Genomic DNA, 16,826 nt, shown 5'->3' with positions numbered 1-16,826 from the left:
GTGGTATTGTTCTCCATCACCATAACGACAGCTACATTCTACAGAAAGAGTTGCTGCTCTTACCTGAATCCTATGATGATACATCTGAGGAAGGTCAGAGGGTACATTATCTTGTACCCACGATTCAACTGTGAAAAAATGATCAGAACACAGTCTAATTAGTTTAACTAGTCAAAAACATTAATAATATAATATCCAGAGATAACCGTTAAGTCTTAAAGTAGGTATAGAAATTTTAAAATAAATTTCAATCAGAAAATATCAGTGCAAATCCAGCTTATCTTACTGTATATCTGTACTCTTAAAGAGCAAGACAGCTCTGTTTTTACAATGGATTTTATTTGTTGCTTTGGTTACTGAAAAAATGCCAAGGACATTTGTGGTTATTCTGTCTCTAAGATCTGGGATGGTTTACATGAAAATTCTGAGGAAAACACTTGAATGTTCAACTAAATCCTCACACAGTAGCTAAAACATTACCTACAAGCTGGCTGCATGGAGAACATCCTTAAAATGTGCATTGAGGAAAGAGCAAGTACATAACTGAAAATGAACCTCTGTAGTAATGAACTGTTAACAAAAAAGTTCAAATCCTTTACAAGCAGCCAGTTGAAAGTGCTGCATTTTTTTGGTATATTGTCTTTGCTTTGTTCAAGAGTATGAATATTTTAGCTGCCCATCTTATATTATCTGATATTATACGGTTAATGTCATCCATATTAACCATATCAAACGACAAGATGGTATATAATTGTCACTCGTTTGCACCTTCACGTACTGTAATACATAAAACTCTCATTCCTCAAATTCCTCTTCCTCAAACCCTTCAGTGATGGATGTGCCATCGTTTCACAGAAAGAGGGCCCAACTACACCCAAGTGCCTGATTCATTGGAGATGGAGCAATAAGAACCTGCAAAGGGTAAATTTTGTCTGAAGCACCCCAGTCAGGAGGAGAGACCAGCATGGTGGGAGATGGCTAATGGCATCAATGCTGTTGTGCCCTGTCTCAGAGGGACAGGGGGAATTGGTGGTACATAGGTACAAATGCACAGCAGGCTGTCTCTGCCCTCAAAGAAGCAATCTGTGGCACTAAGCAAGAAAATTTTTTTGTGCTTTGCACTTACTTCAATGCACGTGAACGATACTATTGGGCGCTGCGTTACAATACTGTACATAAAATTGCTGCTGAATGTTCCCCAAAAGTAAAGTCAAAAACCAGCACATTTTCAAGGTACAATCGAGACAGTCTTTTCGGTGCCTCTTCATTGCAAAAATGACACCATTCTTTCTTATCCATAAACCTTCTACGGGATACTCTTAACCTGATGGGACATCTCTTGAGTACCTCCAAATACCGGATGAGTTTGGAGTCCTCCTGACACTATTTTATGACTGCATTTTATTCTTACTCTCAGGTATGACACAGATCGGAGCTCACTCTGAGCTGGAAAGGGTATAAAAGCAAATGCGGACATGAAGTCAGGATCGAGAGTTTACCTCAATAGTGACGTTAAGGGCCAGGGCCTTGTACTCGGCTGAGTTTTTGTCTAAGTATGCGTCCACAAAAGTTCTCACAATCCTGAACTTCAGGACTAAGACGCCTTCGTCTGGTCGGGGGGGATCCGTCGGAGGTGCAGTTGTAGTAGTAGGGGTGGTTGAATGTGTGGTGAGTTCAGTAGTAGTAGTAGTAGTAGTAGTAGTAGTTGTAGTTGTTGTTGTTGTAGTTGTTGTAGTTGTAGTTGTAGTTGTAGTTGGAGTAGTGGCGGGTGGAGCAGGAGGGATTGTGGCAGCTGCAGAGGTTGCTGGTTTTGGAGTAGTTGTTGTGGTAGCATTCGTTGTAGTAGCAGCAACAGTGTTTGGGGCTGTGGTTGTTTTGGGGGCTGCAGTGGTTGCTGAACTTGCAGCAGTTGTGGATGCTGTAGTATTGCTTGCTGATGCAGAAGTGGTTAGCACTGCAAAAGTAGTGGGAGCTGCAGTAGTTGTTAGTCTTGTAGTAGTATGAATCACAGTAGTTGCAGGGGTATCCAAAGTTGTGGTGGCTACAGTGGTGATCAGAATTTCAGAAGTTGTTGTGGCAACAGTTGTGGGTGCAGCCTCTGTAGTTGTTGGGGCTGCAGTTGTAGTTGGAACCTTGGTAGTTGTTGGGGCTGCAGTTGTGGTTGGGGTTACAGTAGTGGTGGGGGCTTCAGTTGTTGTTGTAGGTGTAGGTGTTGTGGGGGCTTCAGTAGTAGTTGGAGCTGCAGTAGTTGTAGGCATCATAGTTGTAGTCGGCACTGATGTAGTTGTTGTGGGGACCTCAGTCGTGGTTGGAGGGACAGTAGTTGTTATAGCTGGAGTAGTGGTTGGAGCTGCAGTAGTGGTAGCAGCTGCAGTAGTTGTAGGCGTCATAGTTATAGTCGGCACTGATGTAGTTGTTGTGGGGACCTCAGTCGTGGTTGGAGGTACAGTAGTTGTTACAGCTGGAGTAGTAGTTGGAGCTGCAGTTGTGGTTGGAGCTGCTGTAGTTGTGGGGGCTGTAGTAGTGGTTGTTGGAGGTGTAGTTGTTGTGGGGGCTTCAGTAGTAGTTGGAGCTGCAGTAGTGGTAGGCGCCATAGTCGTAGTCGTCACTGATGTAGTTGTTGTGGGGACCTCAGTTGTGGTTGCAGACACAGTTGTGCTTAGAACTGCAGTTGTTGAAGGGGCTGCAGCTGTAGTTGATGTCACTGCTGTTGGATCCACTGTATTAAGAAGAATAAAGTAATAAATCATGTAAGGTGACATATAAGAGCTGGGGTGAAGGAAAAGTTTAACATGGAACCAACTTCAAAGCACATTTAAGTTACATTTGCATTTCTGAGATATGAAGGAGCCTGCTTTTCTGTTTGCAAATTATTGAAATAATGTGCACTAACATGATTGATTGTGAGAGTATTGGTGGATCAGAATTAGACATTTGTTTGCCATTGTTATATTGTCCTATACTTTATTTAGAAAGAAATGAAAATCATGGACTACAGTGATGGCAGAGGCTTCAGGAACGGAAAAATAGGTGGAGCTCTCATGGGTTTTAATTTTTTTTTTTACTGTAGGGAGAATCAGTGATTAACATTTTACTGTAGCTCAGCTATTATTAGGCTCCTGAATCTTGACTCTTTCTTCAGTAATGACAGGGGTGATAGGTCCCCAGAATTGTACGTAGACAAGACCTCTGGAAGCTGACTTCGAAGTATAAGTGTAATTAAAAATATAACATTTCTGTTTGTCGTGACAACTATAGAATTGAAATACTGCAGTTTTAATTGAAATACAAGGTGGTAGAGGGCATGTAATGATCTCTGAGTGAAGCAGAATACACACCTGCTTGAATGGTGGATTGATCGATCCCTAGGTTGATTGCGAAGGTATCAAGACCTTTCTTAAGATTCATCTCTGCCTCTGTGGTGGTGGGGACTGAGGTCTGGTTTATGAAGATCAAGTTTGTTTCCACTGCAATTGATCCAGGACTGATGTGAGAGAAAGAGAGTGAGAGATGAGATGGGAAAGGGTACAGACTGACAGTGATAATGAGCAAACTTCAACAACACTTAAGAGGTGGAGAGTACAGTATTGACTCTATTAGGTGAATTAAAATTACCATCCACACGATGCTGAGGCTATTTTCCCAAGTGAAGGTAAAGATGATTGTTATTACAAAAACATTTAAGCTGGTAGTCCTCCCTTTAACTCCCATTTCCTTAAGCAAGTCTCAAACATGTATCATCAAAATGCAGAAAGCAGCACTCATGGCACCATCTGGTATGGAGACAACAGTTACAGTTGCAGTTGCAAGTACAACCATCACCATAGTGACAGAAGATGCTAGTGTTCTTACCTGAATCGTTTGACAATACACCTGAGGAAAGTGTTCTTGTAAAAACTTCTGTATCCACGATTCAGCTGTCAAAATGAATCAGAATATACAAGTGTCATAAGTTGATTCAATCTAATATTGCATGTTTATGAAAATTAGTCCAAAAGAGTAGAGACAGGGTCTGAGTGATAAACACGATAATTTACACTTTACAGTAAATACAAGAAAAACAAAAAATATTTAGTATATTTTTGAAGCTGGCAGAAATAAATATGTTTGTGAAGAATTATATAAGTGCTTGCTTCAATTTGTAGATAACATCCTGTGAGTTGTCATGATAGGCTAGGAGCATAAACTTATTGCAATAAATGCAGAGAAAGAAAATTATATTATTTATTGAGAGAAATGTACTTGCAATGAATGTGACTGTTTTGGTTAATGAACCAGAAACAACCACATAACCATATTTTTCTCTGATTGGCTAAAATATCATACATGACTCTAGGTTTGTTATTTCTACTGTATTGATATTTATGAATATGTTTTAGGAAAACAGGGACACTTAACAGAGAAAACATTAATTAAGAGAAGTTGATTGCAATGTCAACACAACAAGAAATAAAAATGAACATGAAGTATCTAAAAATAATATTACCTCAGTTGTAATGTTAAGTTCCCGTTTGATGTACTCATACGAGCTTGGATTGTTGAGTGCTTCAACAAAACCACCTACAATTTTGAACGTGAGGATTAAATACCCTTCGTTTCCTGTAGGTGGATCTCTGTTAGCTATCATTAGAGCTGTAGTAGTGGTTGGAGCTGCAGTAGTTGTGGGAACTTCTGTAGTTGCTGGGGCTGCAGTTGTGGGTAGAGCCTCTGTAGTTGTTGGAGCTGCAGTTGTGGTTGGAGATGCAGTTGTGGTTGACAGTACAGTAGTTGTAGTTGTGAGAACCTCTATAGTTTTCGGAGGTAACATAGTTGTTGGAGCTGCAGTTGTAGTTGGAGCCTCTGTAGTTGTTGGAGTTGCAGTAGTTGTGGGATTCTCTGTTGTTGTGGCAGTTGTTGTGGTAGGAGATGCAGTAGTTGTTTTTTCAGATGGAGTAGTGGTTGAAGACTCTGTAGTTGTTGGAGCTGCAGTAGTTGTGGGAATCTCTGTTGTTCTGGGTATTGTAGTAGTGGTTGGAGGTAAGGTAGTTGATGGAGCTGCAGTTGTTGTTGGAGCTGCAGTAGTTCTGGGAACCTCTGTAGATGTGGCTGCTGTTGTGGTTGGAGGTGCAGAAGTTGTTTTTTCAGATGGAATAGTGGTTGGAGCCTCTGTAGTTGTTGTGGCCATGGTTGTTGTTGGAGGTAAGGTAGTTGTTAGAGCTGCAGTTGTGGTTAGAGCTAAAGCAGTAGTTGGAGCTGGAGTTGTGATTGAAGCTGCAGTAGTTGTGGGAACCTCTGTAGTTGTGGCTGCTGTCGTGGTTGGAGCTGCAGTAGTTGTGGGAACCTCTGTAGTTGTTGTGGCTACAGTCATGGTTGGAGGTAAGGTAGTTGTTGGAGCTGCAGTTGTGGTTGGAGCTGCAGTAGTTGTGGGAACCTCTGTCGTTGTGGCTACAGTCGTGGTTGGAGGTAAGGTAGTTGTTGGAGCTGCAGTTGTGGTTGGAGCTGCAGTAGTTGTGGGAACCTCTGTAGTTGTTGTGGCCACAGTCGTGGTTGGAGGTAAGGTAGTTGTTGGAGCTGCAGTTATGGTTGGAGTTTCAGTAGTGGTTGGAGCTGCAGTAGTTGTGGGAACCTCTGTAGATATTGGAGCTGCAGTTGTGTTTGGAGCTGAAGTAGTGGTTGGAGCTGCAGTAGTTGTGGGAACCTCTGTCGTTGTTGTGGCTACAGTCGTGCTTGGAGGTAAGGTAGTTGTTAGAGCTGCAGTTGTGGTTGGAGCTCCAGTAGTTGTGGAAACCTCTGTCGTTGTGGCTACAGTCATGGTTGGAGGTAAGGTAGTTGTTGGAGCTGCAGTTGTGGTTGGAGTTTCAGTAGTGGTTGGAGCTGCAGTAGTTGTGGGAACCTCTGTTGTTGTCGTGGACACAGTCGTGGTTGGAGGTAAGGTAGTTGTTGGAGCTGCAGTTGTGGTTGGAGTTTCAGTAGTGGTTGGAGCTGCAGTAGTTGTGGGAACCTCTGTAGATGTTGGAGCTGCAGTTGTTGTTGGAACTGCAGTAGTTGTGGGAACCTCTGTTGTTGTTGTGGCTACAGTCGTGGTTGGAGGTAAGGTAGTTGTTAGAGCTGCAGTTGTGGTTGGAGCTGCAGTAGTTGTGGGAACCTCTGTAGATGTTGGAGCTGCAGTTGTGGTTGGAGCTGAAGTAGTTGTGGGAACCTCTGTTGTCGTTGTGGCTACAGTCGTGGTTGGAGGTAAGGTAGATGTTGGAGCTGCAGTTGTGGTTGGAGTTTCAGTAGTGGTTGGAGCTGCAGTAGTTGTGGGAACCTCTGTAGATGTTGGAGCTGCAGTTGTGGTTGGAGCTACAGTAGTCGTTGGAGCTGCAGTAGTTGTGGGAGCCTCTGTAGATGTTAGAGCTGCAGTTGTGGTTGGAGCTGCAGTAGTTGTGGGAACCTGTGTTGTTGTTGGGGCCACAGTCGTGGTTGGAGGTAAGGTAGTTGTTAGAGCTGCAGTTGTGGTTGGAGCTGCAGTAGTTGTGGGAACCTGTGTTGTTGTTGGGGCCACAGTCGTGGTTGGAGGTAAGGTAGATGTTGGAGCTGCAGTTGTGGTTGGAGCTGAAGTAGTTGTGGGAACCTCTGTTGTCGTTGTGGCTACAGTCGTGGTTGGAGGTAAGGTAGATGTTGGAGCTGCAGTTGTGGTTGGAGTTTCAGTAGTGGTTGGAGCTGCAGTAGTTGTGGGAACCTCTGTAGATGTTAGAGCTGCAGTTGTGGTTGGAGCTGAAGTAGTTGTGGGAACCTCTGTTGTCGTTGTGGCTACAGTCGTGGTTGGAGGTAAGGTAGTTGTTGGAGCTGCAGTTGTGGTTGGAGTTTCAGTAGTGGTTGGAGCTGCAGTAGTTGTGGGAACCTCTGTAGATGTTAGAGCTGCAGTAGTGGTTGGAGCTGCAGTAGTTGTGGGAACCTCTGTAGTTGCTGGAGCTGCAGTTGTGGTTGGAGCTGCAGTAGTTGTGGGAGCCTCTGTAGATGTTGTGTCCACAGTCGTGGTTGGAGGTAAGGTAGTTGTTGGAGCTGCAGTTGTGGTTGGAGTTTCAGTAGTGGTTGGAGCTGCAGTAGTTGTGGGAACCTCTGTAGTTGTTAGAGCTGCAGTTGTGGCTGGAGCTGAAGTAGTTGTGGGAACCTCTGTTGTCGTTGTGGCTACAGTCGTGGTTGGAGGTAAGGTAGATGTTGGAGCTGCAGTTGTGGTTGGAGTTTCAGTAGTGGTTGGAGCTGCAGTAGTTGTGGGAACCTCTGTAGATGTTAGAGCTGCAGTTGTGGTTGGAGCTGAAGTAGTTGTGGGAACCTCTGTTGTCGTTGTGGCTACAGTCGTGGTTGGAGGTAAGGTAGATGTTGGAGCTGCAGTTGTGGTTGGAGCTACAGTAGTCGTTGGAGCTGCAGTAGTTGTGGGAGCCTCTGTAGATGTTAGAGCTGCAGTTGTGGTTGGAGCTGCAGTAGTTGTGGGAACCTCTGTAGTTGTTAGAGCTGCAGTTGTGGTTGGAGCTGCAGTAGTTGTGGGAACCTCTGTAGATGTTGTGGCTACAGTCGTGGTTGGAGGTAAGTTAGTTGTTAGAGCTGCAGTAGTGGTTGGAGCTGCAGTAGTTGTGGGAACCTCTGTAGATGTTGGAGCTGCAGTTGTGGTTGGAGCTGAAGTAGTTGTGGGAGCCTCTGTTGTCGTTGTGGCTACAGTCGTGGTTGGAGGTAAGGTAGTTGTTGGAGCTGCAGTTGTGGTTGGAGTTTCAGTAGTGGTTGGAGCTGCAGTAGTTGTGGGAACCTCTGTAGATGTTAGAGCTGCAGTAGTGGTTGGAGCTGCAGTAGTTGTGGGAACCTCTGTAGTTGCTGGAGCTGCAGTTGTGGTTGGAGCTGCAGTAGTTGTGGGAGCCTCTGTAGATGTTGTGGCCACAGTCGTGGTTGGAGGTAAGGTAGTTGTTGGAGCTGCAGTTGTGGTTGGAGTTTCAGTAGTGGTTGGAGCTGCAGTAGTTGTGGGAACCTCTGTAGTTGTTAGAGCTGCAGTTGTGGTTGGAGCTGCAGTAGTTGTGGGAACCTCTGCTGTTGTTGTGGCTACAGTCGTGGTTGGAGGTAAGTTAGTTGTTAGAGCTGCAGTTGTGGTTGGAGCTGCAGTAGTTGTGGGAACCTCTGTAGATGTTGGAGCTGCAGTTGTGGTTGGAGCTGAAGTAGTTGTGGGAGCCTCTGTTGTCGTTGTGGCTACAGTCGTGGTTGGAGGTAAGGTAGTTGTTAGAGCTGCAGTTGTGGTTGGAGTTTCAGTAGTGGTTGGAGCTGCAGTAGTTGTGGGAACCTCTGTAGATGTTAGAGCTGCAGTAGTGGTTGGAGCTGCAGTAGTTGTGGGAACCTCTGTAGTTGTTGGAGCTGCAGTTGTGGTTGGAGCTGCAGTAGTTGTGGGAACCTCTGTTGTTGTTGTGGCTACAGTCGTGGTTGGAGGTAAGTTAGTTGTTAGACCTGCAGTTGTGGTTGGAGCTGAAGTAGTGGTTGGAGCTGCAGTAGTTGTGGGAACCTCTGTTGTTGTTGAAGCTGTAGTTGTTGGAAGTAAAGAGGTTGTTGGAGCTGCAGTTGTGGTTGGAGCTAAAGTAGTAGTTGGAGCTGGAGTTGTGGTTGGAGCTGCAGTAGTTGTGGGAACCTCTGTAGTTGTTGGAGCTGCAGTTGTGGTTGGAGCTGCAGTAGTTGTGGGAACCTCTGTAGATGTTGGAGCTGCAGTTGTGGTTGGAGCTACAGTAGTGGTTGGAGCTGCAGTAGTTGTGGGAATCTCTGTAGTTGTTGGGGCCACAGTCGTGGTTGGAGGTAAGGTAGTTGTTGGAGCTGCAGTTGTGGTTGGAGTTTCAGTAGTGGTTGGAGCTGCAGTAGTTGTGGGAACCTCTGTAGATGTTGGAGCTGCAGTTGTGGTTGGAGCTTCAGTAGTTGTGGGAACCTCTGTTGATGTTGTGGCCACAGTTGTGGTTGGAGGTAAGGTAGTTGTTAGAGCTGCAGTTGTGGTTGGAGCTGCAGTAGTTGTGGGAACCTCTGTAGATGTTGGAGCTGCAGTTGTGGTTGGAGCTGAAGTAGTTGTGGGAACCTCTGTTGTTGTTGTGGCTACAGTCGTGGTTGGAGGTAAGTTAGTTGTTAGAGCTGCAGTTGTGGTTGGAGCTGCAGTAGTTGTGGGAACCTCTGTAGATGTTGGAGCTGCAGTTGTGGTTGGAGCTGAAATAGTTGTGGGAGCCTCTGTTGTCGTTGTGGCTACAGTCGTGGTTGGAGGTAAGGTAGTTGTTGGAGCTGCAGTTGTGGTTGGAGTTTCAGTAGTGGTTGGAGCTGCAGTAGTTGTGGGAACCTCTGTAGATGTTGGAGCTGCAGTTGTGGTTGGAGCTGAAGTAGTTGTGGGAACCTCTGTTGTCGTTGTGGCTACAGTCGTGGTTGGAGGTAAGGTAGTTGTTGGAGCTGCAGTTGTGGTTGGAGTTTCAGTAGTGGTTGGAGCTGCAGTAGTTGTGGGAACCTCTTTAGATGTTAGAGCTGCAGTAGTGGTTGGAGCTGCAGTAGTTGTGGGAACCTCTGTAGTAGTTGGAGCTGCAGTTGTGGTTGGAGCTACAGTAGTTGTGGGAACCTCTGTAGTTGTTAGAGCTGCAGTAGTGGTTGGAGCTGCAGTAGTTGTGGGAACCTCTGTAGTTGTTGGAGCTGCAGTTGTGGTTGGAGCTGCAGTAGTTGTGGGAGCCTCTGTAGATGTTGGAGCTGCAGTTGTGGTTGGAGCTGAAGTAGTTGTGGGAACCTCTGTTGTCGTTGTGGCTACAGTCGTGGTTGGAGGTAAGGTAGTTGTTGGAGCTGCAGTTGTGGTTGGAGTTTCAGTAGTGGTTGGAGCTGCAGTAGTTGTGGGAACCTCTGTAGATGTTGGAGCTGCAGTTGTGGTTGGAGTTTCAGTAGTGGTTGGAGCTGCAGTAGTTGTGGGAACCTCTGTAGATGTTGGAGCTGCAGTTGTGGTTGGAGTTTCAGTAGTGGTTGGAGCTGCAGTAGTTGTGGGAACCTCTGTAGATGTTGGAGCTGCAGTTGTGGTTGGAGCTGAAGTAGTTGTGGGAACCTCTGTTGTTGTTGTGGCCACAGTCGTGGTTGGAACTAAGGTAGTTGTTAGAGCTGCAGTTGTGGTTGGAGCTGCAGTAGTTGTGGGAACCTCTGTAGTTGTTGGAGCTGCAGTTGTGGTTGGAGCTGCAGTAGTTGTGGGAACCTCTGTAGATGTTGGAGCTGCAGTTGTGGTTGGAGCTACAGTAGTGGTTGGAGCTGCAGTAGTTGTGGGAATCTCTGTAGTTGTTGGGGCCACAGTCGTGGTTGGAGGTAAGGTAGTTGTTGGAGCTGCAGTTGTGGTTGGAGCTGAAGTAGTTGATGGAGCTGCAGTAGTTGTGGGAACCATTGTAGTTGCGACTACAGTAGTGGTTGGAGCCTCTGTAGTTGTTGGAGCTGCAGTTGTGGTTGGAGCTGCAGTAGTTGTGGGAACCTCTGTTGTTGTTGAAGCTGTAGTTGTTGGAAGTAAGGAGGTTGTTGGTGCTGCAGTTGTGGTTGGAGCTAAAGTAGTAGTTGGAGCTGGAGTTGTGGTTGGAGCTGCAGTAGTTGTGGGAACCTCTGTAATTGTTGGAGCTGCAGTTGTGGTTGGAGCTGCCATAGTGGTTGGATTTGCAGTAGTTGTGGGAACATCTGTTGTTGTTGTGGCCACAGTCGTGGTTGGAGGTAAGGTAGTTGTTGGAGCTGCAGTTATGGTTGGAATTTCAGTAGTGGTTGGAGCTGCAGTAGTTGTGGGAACCTCTGTAGATGTTGGAGCTGCAGTTGTGGTTGGAGCTGCAGTAGTTGTGGGAACCTCTGCTGTTGTTGTGGCTACAGTCGTGGTTGGAGGTAAGGTAGTTGTTAGAGCTGCAGTTGTGGTTGGAGCTGCAGTAGTTGTGGGAACCTCTGTAGATGTTGGAGCTGCAGTTGTGGTTGGAGCTGCAGTAGTTGTGGGAACCTCTGTAGATGTTGGAGCTGCAGTTGTGGTTGGAGCTGCAGTAGTTGTGGGAACCTCTGTAGTTGTTGAAGCTGTAGTTGTTGGAAGTAAGGAGGTTGTTGGAGCTGCAGTTGTGGTTGGAGCTAAAGTAGTAGTTAGAGCTGGAGTTGTGGTTGGAGCTGCAGTAGTTGTGGGAAACTGTGTAGTTGTTGTGGCTACAGTCGTGGTTGGAGGTAAGGTAGTTGTTGGAGCTGCAGTTGTGGTTGGAGTTTCAGTAGTAGTTGGAACTGCAGTAGTTGTGGGAACCTCTGTAGTTGTTGGAGCTGGAGTTGTGGTTGGAGCTGCAGTAGTTGTGGGAACTTCTGTAGTTGTTGGAGCTGCAGTAGTTGTGGGAACCTCTGTTGTTGTTGTGGCTGCTGTCGTGGTTGGAGGTGCAGTAGTTGTTTTTTCAGATGGAGTAGTGGTTGGAGCCTCTGTAGTTGTTGTGGCTACAGTCGTGGTTGGAGGTAAGGTAGTTGTTGGAGCTGGAGTTGTGGTTGGAGCTGCAGTAGTTGTGGGGATCTCTGTAGTTGTTGGAGCTGCAGTTGTGGTTGGAGCTGAAGTAGTTGTTGGAGCTGCGGTAGTTGTTGGAACCTCTGTAGTTGTTGGAACCTCTGTAGTTGTTGGAGCCTCTGTAGTTGTTGGAGCTGCAGTTGTGGTTGGAGCTGCAGTAGTTGTGGGAACCTCTGTAGTTGTTGGAGCTGCAGTAGTTGTGGGAACCTCTGTAGTTGTGGCTGCTGTTGTGGTAGGAGGTACAGTAGTGATTGCAGACCCTGTAGTTGGAGGTACAGTTGTTGCAGTTGGAGTAGTGGTTGGAGTTGCAGTTGTGGGGGCCACGGTTGTGGTTGGAGATACAGTAGTGGTAGCAGCTGAAGTAGTTGTAACAGCTGCAGGAGTTGTAGGCGTCATAGTTGGCACTGATGTAGTTGTTGTGCGGACCTCAGTTGCGGTTGCAGATGCAGTTGTGCTTAGAACTGCAGTTGTTGAAGGGGCTGCAGCTGTAGTTGATGTTACTGCTGTTGGATCCACTGTATTAAGAAGAATTAAAGTAATAAATCATGTAAGGTGACATGTAAGAGCTGGAGTGAAGGAAAAGTTTAACATGGAACCAACTTCAAAGCACATTTTCTTTTGTGGGGAATGAATCGATATGTTGTGGCTTCAGGTCACAGTTTGTGCCAGAGGAGATAGAATTGATTACTGAGAGCACCGATCATCTGTATTCAGAAAGTTACATTTCCAAGATATGAAGCAGTCTGCTTTTGAATATGTAAAATATTGAAATAATATGCATTCACATGCTTAATTGAAAGGGTATTGGTGGATCAGAATTTTTGAGATTTTGTGCCTTCACAGTTAAAATTTGTTTGCCATCGTTTATATTGTGCTATACTTTATTTAGAAAGAAATGAAAATCATGGACTACAGTGATGGCAGAGGCTTGAGGAATGGAAAAATAGGTGGAGCTGTCATGGGTTTTAATTTTTTTTTTACTGTAGGGAGAATCAGTGATTCACATTGAACTGTAGCTCAGCTATTATTATGCTCCTGAATCTTGACTCTTTCTTCAGTAATGACAGGGGTGATAGGTCCCCAGAATTGTACGTAGACAAGACCTCGGGAAGCTGAGTTCGAAGTATAAGTGTAATTAAAAATGTAACATTTCTGTTTGTCGTGACAGCTATAGAATTGAAGTACTGCAGTCTTAATTGAAATACAAGGTGGTAGAGAGCATGTAATGATCTCTGAGTGAAGCAGAATACACACCTGCTTGAATGGTGGATTGATCGATCCCTAGGTTGATTGCGAAGGTATCAAGACCTTTCTTAAGATTCATCTCTGCCTCTGTGGTGGTGGGGACTGAGGTCTGGTTTATGAAGATCAAGTTTGTTTCCACTGCAATTGATCCAGGACTGATGTGAGAGAAAGAGAGTGAGAGATGAGATGGGAAAGGGTACAGACTGACAGTGATAATGAGCAAACGTCAACAATACTTAAGAGGTGGAGAGTACAGTATTGACTCTATTAGGTGAATTAAAATTACCATCCACACAATGCTGAGGCTATTTTCCCAAGTGAAGGTAAAGATGATTGTTATTACAAAAACATTTAAGCTGGTAGTCCTCCCTTTAACTCCCATTTCCTTAAGCAAGTCTCAAACATGTATCATCAAAATGCAGAAAGCAGCACTCATGGCACCATCTGGTATGGAGACAACAGTTACAGTTGCAGTTGCAAGTACAACCATCACCATAGTGACAGAAGATGCTAGTGTTCTTACCTGAATCGTTTGACAATACACCTGAGGAAAGTGTTCTTGTAAAAACTTCTGTATCCACGATTCAGCTGTCAAAATGAATCAGAATATACAAGTGTCATAAGTTGATTCAATCTAATATTGCATGTTTATGAAAATTAGTCCAAAAGAGTAGAGACAGGGTCTGAGTGATAAACATAAATAAATAGCATAAATAATACACTTGTGGCAGAAATAAATATGTTTGTGAGGAATTGTACAAGCACCTGCTTCAATTTTGACATAACATCTTGTGAGTTTTCATTATAGGCTAGGAGCATAAACATGTTGAAATAAATGCAAAAAATCAAAATTAAGTATATAATATATATGGACAGAAATGTTCTTGCAATGAATTTGACTGTTTTCATTAATGAGCCATACATAGGGATGTTTGTTTCTCTGACTGGGTAAAATAGTTGCTTTGTGTAGCAAAGTGTAGCTTTGTTTTTTGTGCTGTATAGTTAATTTATGAAAATATTTAGATTTAAGAAAACAAGGACACTGCAAATGGAAAAAACCAAGTTCATTGGGAGAAACTGATTTCAATGTCAAAAAATGAGCATGAAGTATCTAAAAATAATATTACCTCAGTTGTAATGTTAAGTTCCCATTTGATGTACTCATACGAGCTTGGATTGTTGAGTGCTTCAACAAAACCACCTACAATTTTGAACGTGAGGATTAAATACCCTTCGTTTCCCGTAGGTGGATCTCTGTTAGCTATTATTAGAGCTGTAGTGGTGGCTGGAGCTGCAGTAGATGTTGGAGCCTCTGTAGTTGTAGTTGTTACAGCTGGTGTAGTCGTTGGAGGTACAGTAGTGGTTGGCGCTTCTGTAGTTGTTGGGATTATAGAAGTGGTTGTAGCTGCAGTAGTTGTGGGAACCTCGATAGTTGTTGTGGCTACAGACGTGGTTGGAAATACAGTTGTCATTACAGCTGGAAGAGTGGTTGGAGCTGCAGTGGTTGGAACCTCTGTAGTTGTTGAGGCTACAGTTGTGGTTGGAGGTACAGTAGTGGTTGGAGCCTCTGGAGTTGTTGGGGATGCAGTTGTGCTTGGAGGTACAGTAGTGGTTGGAGTTTCAGTTGTGATTGGAGGTGCAGCTGTGGCTGGAGGTGCAGTTGTGCTGGGGGCTTCAGTAGTGGTTGGACTTGCAGTTGTGGTTGGAGCCTCTGTAGTTTTTGGGACTGTAGTTGTAGGCACAGTTGTTACAGCTGAAGTAATTGTTGGAGCTGTAGTTGTGGTTGGGGCCTCTGTAGTGGTTGGAGTCGCTGTACTTGTAGTGGCTGCAGTTGTGGTTTGAGTCTCTGTAGTAGTTGGGGCTAAGGTCGTAGTTGGAGGTACAGTTGTGGTTGGAGGTGCAGTTGTGGTGGGGGCTTCAGTAGTTGTTGGAGCTGCAGTTGTGGTTGGAGCTTGTGTAGTTGCTGGAGCTGCTGTACTTGTGGGAGCCCCTGTAGTTGTTGTGGGTACCGTTGTGGTTGGAGGTACAGTTGTTGTTACAGCTGGAGTAGTGGATGGAGCTGCAGTAGTGGTTGCAGACTCTGTAGTTGTTGGTGCTGCAGTTGTGGTTGGAGCCTCTGTAGTTGTTGGGACTGTTGTAGTGGTTGCAGGTACAGTAGTTGTTACAGCTGGAGTAGTTGTTGGAGCTGCAGTTGTGGTTGTAGCCTCTGTAGTGGTGGGAGTCGCTGTACTTGTAATGGCTGCAGTTGTGGTTTGAGCCTCTGTAGTGGTTGGGGCTAAGGTCGTAGTTGGAGGTACAGTTGTAGTTGGAAGCATAGTTGTGGTTGGAGCTGCAGTTGTGGTGGAGGCTTCAGTAGTGGTTGGAGCTGCAGTTGTGGTTGGAGCTGTTGTAGTTGCTGGAGCTGCTGTAGTTGTGGGAGCCCCTGTAGTTGTTGTGGGTACCGTTGTGGTTGGAGGTACAGTTGTTGTTACAGCTGGAGTAGTGGATGGAGCTGCAGTAGTGGTTGCAGACTCTGCAGTTGTGGTTGGTGCTGCAGTTGTGGTTGGAACCTCTGTAGTTGTTGGGACAGTTGTAGTGGTTGCAGGTACAGTAGTTGTTACAGCTGGAGTAGTTGTTGGTGCTGCAGTGGTGGTGGGGGCTTCAGTCGTGGTTGGAGCTGCAGTAGTGGTTGGAGGTGCAGTTGTGGTTGGAGGTGCAGTAGTGGATGGAGGTGTACTAGCAGTTGGAGTTGCAGTTGTAGTTGGAAGTGTAGTTGTGGTTGGAGCTGCAGTTGTGGTGGGGGCTTCAGTTGTGCTTGGAGCTGCAGTAGTGGTTGGAGGTGCAGTAGTGGTTGGAGGTGCAGTTGTGGTTGGAGGTGCAGTAGTGGATGGAGGTGTACTAGCAGTTGGAGTTGCAGTTGTAGTTGGAAGTGTAGTTGTGGTTGGAGCTGCAGTTCTGGATGGAGGTGTACTAGCAGTTGTTGTTGGTGTTGCAGTTGTGGTTGGCGCCTCTGTAGTTTTTGGGGCTGTTGTAGTTGTTGCAGGTACAGTAGTTGTTACAGCTGAAGTAGTTGTTGGAGCTGTAGTTGTGGTTGGGGCCTCTGTAGTGGTTGGAGTCACTGTACTTGTAGTGGCTGCAGTTGTGGCTTGAGCCTCTGTAGTAGTTGGGGCTAAGGTTGTAGTTGGAGCTGCAGTAGTGGTTGGAGCTGCAGTTGTTGTTGGAGGTGCAGTTGTGGTTGGAAGTGCAGTTGTGGTTGGAGCCTCTGTAGTTGTTGGGACTGTGGTAGTGGTTGCAGGTACAGTTGCTGTTACAGCTGGAGTACTGCTTGGAGCTGCAGTTGTGGTTGGAGCTTCTGTAGTGGTTGGAGTCGCTGTACTTGTAATGGCTGCAGTTGTGGTTTGAGCCTCTGTAGTGGTTGGGGCTAAGGTCGTAGTTGGAGGTACAGTTGTAGTTGGAAGCATAGTTGTGGTTGGAGATGCAGTTGTGGTTGGAGCTGCAGTTGTGGTTGGAGCTGTTGTAGTTGCTGGAGCTGCTGTAGTTGTGGGAGCCCCTGTAGTTGTTGTGGGTACCGTTGTGGTTGGAGGTACAGTTGTTGTTACAGCTGGAGTAGTGGATGGAGCTGCAGTATTGGTTGCAGACTCTGTAGTTGTTGGTGCTGCAGTTGTGGTTGGAGCCTCTGTAGTTGTTGGGACTGTTGTAGTGGTTGCAGATACAGTAGTTGTTACAGCTGGAGTAGTTGTTGGTGCTGCAGTGGTGGTGGGGGCTTCAGTCGTGGTTGGAGCTGCAGTAGTGGTTGGAGGTGCAGTTGTGGTTGGAGGTGCAGTAGTGGATGGAGGTGTACTAGCAGTTGGAGTTGCAGTTGTAGTTGGAAGTGTATTTGTGGTTGGAGCTTCAGTTGTGGTGGGGGCTTCAGTCGTGGTTGGAGCTGCAGTAGTGGTTGGAGGTGCAGTTGTGGTTGGAGGTGCAGAAGTGGATGGAGGTGTACTAGCAGTTGTTGTTGGCACCTCTGTAGTTTTTGGGGCTGTTGTAGTTGTTGCAGGTACAGTAGTTGTTACAGTTGAAGTAGTTGTTGGAGCTGTAGTTGTGGTTGGGGCCTCTGTAGTGGTTGGAGTCA

The 16,826-nt window shown here is 45.8% G+C and overlaps 2 protein-coding genes across 2 annotated transcripts; both read right to left on the bottom strand.

Moving 5' to 3' along the window:
- Positions 1-59: 59 nt before the first annotated feature.
- Positions 60-5,791, bottom strand: LOC118769511 (mucin-2-like). Its single transcript, XM_036516640.1, has 7 exons — positions 5,786-5,791; positions 5,678-5,694; positions 4,487-5,606; positions 3,853-3,917; positions 3,339-3,484; positions 1,500-2,719; positions 60-128 (listed from the first exon to the last, which is right to left on the bottom strand). Exons 1-7 carry the CDS (start codon positions 5,789-5,791, stop codon positions 60-62), a joined length of 2,643 nt encoding a protein of 880 aa, XP_036372533.1.
- A 2,198-nt stretch (positions 5,792-7,989) lies between these two features.
- Positions 7,990-12,812, bottom strand: LOC118769510 (uncharacterized protein PB18E9.04c-like). Its single transcript, XM_036516639.1, has 5 exons — positions 12,743-12,812; positions 11,696-11,914; positions 11,012-11,134; positions 8,696-9,486; positions 7,990-8,049 (listed from the first exon to the last, which is right to left on the bottom strand). Exons 1-5 carry the CDS (start codon positions 12,810-12,812, stop codon positions 7,990-7,992), a joined length of 1,263 nt encoding a protein of 420 aa, XP_036372532.1.
- Between the last annotated feature and the right edge of the window lie 4,014 nt (positions 12,813-16,826).

The sequence above is a fragment of the Megalops cyprinoides genome, chromosome 22 (assembly GCF_013368585.1).
Source record: "Megalops cyprinoides isolate fMegCyp1 chromosome 22, fMegCyp1.pri, whole genome shotgun sequence".
In the NCBI taxonomy this organism is placed as follows: domain Eukaryota; kingdom Metazoa; phylum Chordata; class Actinopteri; order Elopiformes; family Megalopidae; genus Megalops; species Megalops cyprinoides.
This window is presented reverse-complemented; position numbering and strand designations above follow the sequence as displayed.

What these genes read in the sequence shown, in the direction of transcription:
- LOC118769511 (XM_036516640.1), bottom strand. An exon ending in TCAATCCACCATTCAAGCAG is followed by an intron (nt 2,720 to 3,338) that starts GTGTGTATTCTG and finishes TTCTTAATACAG; the next exon opens with TGGATCCAACAGCAGTGACA. An exon ending in CCCTTAACGTCACTATTGAG is followed by an intron (nt 129 to 1,499) that starts GTAAACTCTCGA and finishes ATTTTTTCACAG; the next exon opens with TTGAATCGTGGGTACAAGAT.
- LOC118769510 (XM_036516639.1), bottom strand. Translation starts at nt 12,812, where the DNA reads ATGAATCTTAAGAAAGGTCTTGATACCTTCGCAATCAACCTAGGGATC. An exon ending in CAGCAGCCACAACTACAGAG is followed by an intron (nt 11,135 to 11,695) that starts GTTCCCACAACT and finishes ACAACTACACAG; the next exon opens with TTTCCCACAACTACTGCAGC. An exon ending in TAGCTCCAACCACAACTGCA is followed by an intron (nt 8,050 to 8,695) that starts GCTCCAACATCT and finishes CCACGACTGTAG; the next exon opens with CCACAACAACAGCAGAGGTT.